At 35.5% G+C, this 7,068-nt stretch overlaps 1 protein-coding gene across 2 annotated transcripts in view; it reads left to right on the forward strand.

The window, feature by feature from the left end:
- Positions 1-7,068, forward strand: part of ROCK2 (Rho associated coiled-coil containing protein kinase 2) — a 36,094-nt gene that overhangs the window by 23,587 nt on the left and 5,439 nt on the right. For both annotated transcript variants that reach the window (XM_056486466.1, XM_056486467.1), the window contains 9 exons: positions 70-256; positions 589-682; positions 799-893; positions 1,567-1,746; positions 1,954-2,122; positions 4,587-4,657; positions 5,648-5,736; positions 6,471-6,549; positions 6,751-7,012. In XM_056486466.1, the coding sequence (XP_056342441.1) occupies positions 70-256; positions 589-682; positions 799-893; positions 1,567-1,746; positions 1,954-2,122; positions 4,587-4,657; positions 5,648-5,736; positions 6,471-6,549; positions 6,751-7,012 (1,226 nt within the window). The remainder of the gene's footprint in view (positions 1-69; positions 257-588; positions 683-798; positions 894-1,566; positions 1,747-1,953; positions 2,123-4,586; positions 4,658-5,647; positions 5,737-6,470; positions 6,550-6,750; positions 7,013-7,068) is intronic.

Below are 7,068 nucleotides of genomic sequence, written 5' to 3' on the forward strand. Positions count from 1 at the left end.
GTTGTTTCCTTTCCTCCCCTCCCTAGCCTACCTATTTTAAAGTTAAAAGTATATATCAATAATTTGCAGAGATTCCTTGGCTGCTCAGCTAGAGATTACTTTGACAAAAGCAGATTCAGAACAGCTTGCCCGTTCCATTGCTGAAGAGCAGTACTCTGATTTGGAAAAAGAGAAGATTATGAAAGAGCTGGAGATTAAAGAGATGATGGCAAGGCATAAACAGGAACTTACTGAGAAAGATGCCACCATAGCCTCGGTGAGTTACATGATCTGTAATTTTGGTAGAGGTTGTATATGAGCTTTATTTGCAGTTTGAGTTATCCGTTGCTCTTTAGCAGATTCAGAGATACACAAGTATAATCTAGCATTTAAAAATATTTATTTCTTATGATTGCAATTCAAGAATTTCTTACCCTGTTTCTTCCATGCATTTCTCTGACCATTCTTTCTTCTGTTACTCTATCCCTTTTACAGCAAGTCCTCTTATCCTTATCCTGGTCTCACTCTGCAGCATTTCCTTCTGTCCTGTAATGCTTCATTTGCCAAATGAGTTTTGTTACATGGTCACATGCCTTTTTTTTTTTCCAGTTGGAGGAAGCAAATAGGACACTAACCAGTGATGTGGCTAACCTTGCTAATGAGAAAGAAGAACTAAATAATAAACTGAAGGAAGCACAAGAACGTACGTAATCTCTGAACTAAATGTGATTTTAATTGAAACTTTATTTGTTCTTTAATAATACTTATATTTGTTTGTAATGAGTTTTCATAGATTTTCTGTTAATTATCTTGCTACAGAAATTACAAAGCTAAAAGAAGAAGAAGCAAATGTAGGAAATATTAAAGCACAATTTGAGAAACAGTTGTTGAATGAAAGAACATTAAAAACGCAGGTAAGCAAGTATATTCAAATGCATGTAGACACAGTGTTCATGTATCAAATAATTTTTAGTAGAATACTTTCCATTATACACTATTGATATGTGCTAGCAATGCTTTCTTTGTTTTTTCTCTGAAGGAAAATATATTTGTTTTATTCTTCCTTCTTCTGAGTAGACTTTCAGTGTAGTGAAACTGGAACCTTATGATACATAATAGAGGAACTTCTAATCCAGATGTATTCCACCAGCAAAAGTCTTCTTTTCCATCAAATGATTTGATATGTTACTGGTTTCAGTCTTGATTTATATGCCTCTACAAGTTCTATAAAGAAGTACTGATTTTCTGATTTTAATCTAGATTGGTTTTTTTTTAGAACAAGTGGCATTTTAATACAAAAACGTATTTTGGGTCTAGCGAGTGAAAATGGAAGGGATTATTTAAATGAGTGAAAGTCCTCACACAGCTAATGCTTGCTTCAAGTAAAAATGGCATCATTACCTTTTATATTTTGTGTAATACATTGAATTAAAGCAAGCTTGAAGCTTGTAGTACAGGATTGCAGAGGTCTTAGTTTGTAGTTAGAAATGCCAGGTTATAGATGGAGAGAAGACTTTATTTCTTCACAACATAACTCTGGGTATTTACTAGTGTGTTTTTTGTCACTTTTTTCTTTCCCACGGGAAGGCTGTGAATAAATTGGCTGAAATCATGAATCGGAAAGGTCCAGTCAAACGTGGAGCTGACACTGATGTACGGCGGAAGGAGAAGGAAAATAGGAAGCTGCATATGGAGCTGAAGTCTGAACGAGAAAAGTTAACTCAGATGATGATCAAATATCAGAAGGAAATAAATGAAATGCAGGCAGTAAGATCCTTTTGTAAATATAAACATTGCAGTCTGTATTCTGTAGAATACAGACTTTAAGGTAGCATATCCAGTCTCTATTTCTGAATTTCCCCAACCAAAAAAAATATACAAAATGTATTTTGAGATTGGCTACAAATTCTGCATAATTTTCTCTGAGTAACCAAACTTAGTGCTAATAGGAAATCTTGCAATTTCTCCCTGCAGCAAATAGCAGAAGAGAGTCAGATACGGATTGAACTGCAGATGACTCTGGACAGCAAAGATAGTGACATTGAACAGCTTCGTTCCCAGCTGCAGTCACTGCACATTGGGCTGGACAACAGTAGCATAGGCAGTGGACCTGGAGAGGCTGAGGCAGATGATGGATTCCCTGGTATGTTAATTTTATTAATATTTCTGCATTAACTAGGTTTATACCAGTGTTTTTCCATAGAAACTGGACTATAAAATTGATGGCCTGATGATTCTGTGATTTTCATCTTCATCTGTTTCTACCATCTTCTCAATCCTTTGATAGTGATCACTTGTTCATGTGCTAACTAAATCTGTCTGTTGTAATACTTCACCTTTCATTTATTTCAAGATTTTTTTAAAACTCTGTTGTGCTCCATTAGAACTAAATATTTTTTTCACTTTACTTTGACAGTTACTTAGCAATTACTGTGTGATGAAATGTAAAACTAATACTCTCTTAGAGATTCTATTTTGACTTCTTTTCTACTTTTCCTCCTTTATGCTTTATGTTCAGTCCGTATCACTCAATCCCACACTATGGAATCCATGTCCTTTACCTATCAGCACTCTTCCACCTCTGTCAGTATTGCCACTAAGCCTTCCAGTTCTCGCATGCTTCTTGATTCCGATTCTGACTCAGAGGAAGAACCTTTGTCTTGTTCCCACAGCCCTACAGAAGTTGATAGCACAGGTGACATCCCTGAGCACCGTTTGGTTTTGTTTTTATTGTGTCAATTTCTCTGGTTCAGAACTAACACTATTAATGCATATTTAAAGAAACATAAACCAAATCTGGCAGATAACATGCTGCGGTGACAGTAAACATTGCCATCAAAGGCATGAGAAAGTTTGCATGAACAAATAACTGGCCTGTTTTCTCTAAATGTTTGCAAATGCTTGCTGACAGTTATAAACCCACCATTTTTATTTAGGCATTGAATAATTGAGCCTTATGGCTTGTTTTCAAGTTAGCCTCTACACAGTATCTGCAGCTCTCTGTATGACCCTAAAATACTGGAAACCAAAAAGTCACATCTTTGTGTTTAAGTGAAGTATAGAAACATCTGACTCCTCATATCAAAACATACATGATTTTCTTGTAGAAATTAATTGTTCTGAGTATTACCTTGTTTTGCCTTAAAGATATATTATGAGTGACAAGGCCCTGTTTTACTAATTCTGTATTCATTTTATAGGACTACACTTGCACTCTCTTCACAAAGCTTCTGTTTAGTGTTAATGTTATAGGCTTGAGGTTATTGCATTTAAATTTCTGTATTTCACATGAGGTTCCTTTAAAGTGTGAATACCTTGCCACTAAAGGTAGAACGTCTTGTAGTATTTTGACATTACTTCATCAAACTAGAGTAAAGAATAATGCATTTCCTCTATTTTCCTCATTCTCTGGTTTCTGCTTTGAAGCTTCTAATGAAAGAAAACCCACATACATACATATTTTTTTCCTTGTGAGCTCTTGTTGAGGTATGTGCATGGATTTGCTTTGTTCTAAAGTAAAAATCATAGCTAAGCTGGGATTTTTTGCTGACATAATTACAAAAGATTTGAGGTGGTATAGTGTCTTCTGTTGTTTTTCCCTCTTAGTGTTTACAAGCATATTATTCTGCCCTTTTTCTGATCTGTTACTATTGAATAGACACTAGAAGTGAATAAGTCTAATCAGAAGCTCTCATTTTGTCTAATTTAAACAGGTTACAGAGAAAAATAGGAAAATCATATTTTAGGAAACAGGATAAACATGCATATTTTTTTGCCCTACATGTGCTTCTTGGATATGGGACAATTTCTTTGCATCAACATTGCTACACTTTCTATAAGGCATAGTTGAAAGGAACGATATAAGGTGGCAGGTATGAGGCAAAACACAGAACTGTTTCATGTACTTGATCAGTGTTTTAAAATAGGTCACCAACAGCATTGAAATGTGTATGTCAAACAACAGCTGAGCTCTCGATACTCTTGATGAATCAAATCTGACAAATGTGCCAGTGTAATATAAAATACTGCAAGTGTGTGAAAGGGCAGTTGAATTCAGCAAGGCCTAAGGGTTAGCCAAAAATTACTTATTTTAGATTAGAAAGCCTAGGAGATGCAGGCAGAATTAGAGAAAAGAAAAATTTACAGACCAAAAAGTATGAATTAGAATGACATTTTCCCAGCATATAGGTTATATGGATTATTTTGGTGGTAATTTGCCTTTTCTTCGATCTTGGATTTGATGTTGTGTGGTCTGTACTAATATCTTTAGGTGCTGTTGTAAAAGATAAAGGTCAGTAGACATAAGGCTTTTAAGACTTAAAAAATCACTAAAGCGAATGTGTGTGCTATAATTGCAAGTTTGTTCTTCCCTCTCCTCTTCTACTGTTTTGTGATTGCATTGCTAGTTATTGGCTATATTCAGGGGTACATTATTTAATGTATTCCTGGACATTTACTATGATAAACTTCGCAAGATCTTGTGCTGTTAAATAGTTCATCTTCTCATGTTTGCTCTCTTGCTTTATTATTGATGTTCAATAACTTCTAAAATGCACAGTAGTCTCAAAAATGTTTTGTCTGTTCTTTAATACATATCTCTTTTTCAGAATCAAGATTGGAAGGCTGGCTATCAATGCCTGTTAGAAATAACACTAAAAAATTTGGATGGGTTAAAAAGGTAAGAACACCAGATTTATGAGTTTGTTTCATGCATTGTCTCAACTTTAAACTTACTGTTTTCAACACTTCAGTTTTTCTTTGATATGTGTTGTCTCATTACTTAAATGTATAAAATATGTTAGCTAGTATAGCTACATCTGAGAGGAGCAGCTTAAGACAATTGCAATAGTTTAAGACACCTCTTTGTATAGCCAGAGGTGAGAACAGTGATTCATGATCTTCAAATGATTATACATGCTATAAGCATTCCCAGCAGTATTACATAGCTGGAATTAGGCAGAGTCTAGAAGCAGGTGCTTTTGACAATTTCTTTATTTAGGAGACAAGACTAAAACCTACTTCTTCTGCCTTGTGCAGCTTTCATTTGTTTACCGCTTCTCAGTAGCCTCTTTGATGAGTCTTTGTCCAAAATGTAACATACACATTTTCATGCAAATTTCCTTACTGCTTTCATACAGTTAATTGTCGGCAAAATTCTGGAAGTAGGACATTTTTTAGGTAATTAGCTTTTTAGTGAACATTGCTAGCTACTCTACTAAGTATAATAGTTACCTTTTTAAGTATGATCCCTATTGGTTGTGACCTGCACACATGAAATAGGCAGAGGATGACAGTTACTCTCTCTAGCAGTCCAAGTGAAAATTAAATCAATAAAATAGAAAGGAAAAGCTGATGTCCTCCTTTCTTCCAGACTTTCATTTTTGTTTCTTCATCAGTATTTAAATATGTTTAAAAATCAGTTAATCTGATAATACAACTTGATTTATCAAGTAATCAGAATTTTGTTTGTTATACAATGAATTCCTTGGCATGGATTTAGTATACAGTACTACTGTTGTCCACTTAGGTACCATTTAATCAAATTGTAGAAAAATATCGCTACAACATATGTTGTAACATATTTTTTGTAGCATATAATTGCTGTGACATATTTGACATCTGCAATGAGCTGGACTAAAACATGTTTTATCCTTTTGTCTCCTAACAGTATGTAATTGTAAGCAGCAAGAAGATCCTGTTCTATGACAGTGAACAAGACAAAGAACAATCTAATCCCCATATGGTATTGGATATAGAGTAAGTATTGCCATGTGTGATTCCTTCTGATTTGTTGGTGAAAGCTATTGGAAAGACCTGTGACCAAAGGGCCTTTTGAGGTCCAGTCTGGGAGCACAACATCACAGGGGAAGAGGACTTTTTAAAATCTGAGCTATAGAGCTGGACCCTTGGGTACCCTCTGTTGTGAAGAGTGGGGTTTGCTGTAGGCATTGGTGCAGGAGGAGCAGTGTGGTGCTCAGGCTGATCCAGGGAGCTGCACTGAACCCTGGTGTAACTGAACTGCCTCCACAACCATCACACACACTTGGGAGCAAAGCATGTAAAGAAAACTGTAGCAGAGCAGATACCATTTTCAGTATTTGTGTATTTTATTTTACAACATGGCCTTACAGGTGAGTTATATAGTTAATTAATTTTCTTAATAAATGCAGAACGTGGCTATTCAGAACATGGGGACAGGACTGTGGTAGAAAGGTGACAGCAGCCATTAAAGTCACATGATGATGGTTTCCCAGTGCTTCCGCAAATACAGCTTTGTGACTTCTTTTCATTTTTTTGGGAATTTTTTTGGGTTTTTGGGAGTTCATGTACAGGGTTGAAAGACAGGGCTTTACCAAGTGATTAGAAATCTGTACAAATGTGCAAAAAATGGCTCTAAGTCTTAATATGATACGTTGTATCCTAAGTTAATCTGTCACATTTATCATTGTGATAACATTAATTTTTGTCCTTATTGAAACAACTTCCTGTAGCAAACTCTTCCACGTCCGACCAGTCACTCAGACAGATGTGTACAGAGCAGATTCCAAGGAAATTCCTAGGATATTCCAGGTATTCATTAATAAATTAATGTTTCTAGTGTAACAGACATGGCATTTCAGACATTGTCAAAAACATTGTCTAATGAAAACTTACTAAACGATCATTGAAAAATCATTCCTAGTGTACTTCTTCAATCTTTGTGTTTAGATAATGCCTCTGAGTTTATATTTGTCATCTAGGAATACTGAGATTATTTTGCTTTCGTTCTAGATCCTATATGCTAATGAAGGAGAGAGCAAAAAGGAACAGGAATTTCCTGTAGAGCCCATGGGAGAGAAGTCAAATTACATTTGTCACAAAGGACATGAGTTTATACCTACTCTTTACCATTTCCCAACCAATTGTGAAGCTTGTATGAAGCCACTGTGGCACATGTTTAAACCTCCTCCTGCTCTTGAGTGTCGCCGCTGCCATATCAAATGTCACAAAGATCACATGGATAAAAAGGAAGAGATTATAGCGCCTTGCAAAGGTAAATGGCAAGTATTTGAATATGCAGATAGTGCTGGATTCACAAGGCATTCTAGT

This window comes from Oenanthe melanoleuca, chromosome 3, assembly GCF_029582105.1.
Source record: "Oenanthe melanoleuca isolate GR-GAL-2019-014 chromosome 3, OMel1.0, whole genome shotgun sequence".
Classification (NCBI taxonomy): Eukaryota; Metazoa; Chordata; class Aves; order Passeriformes; family Muscicapidae; genus Oenanthe; species Oenanthe melanoleuca.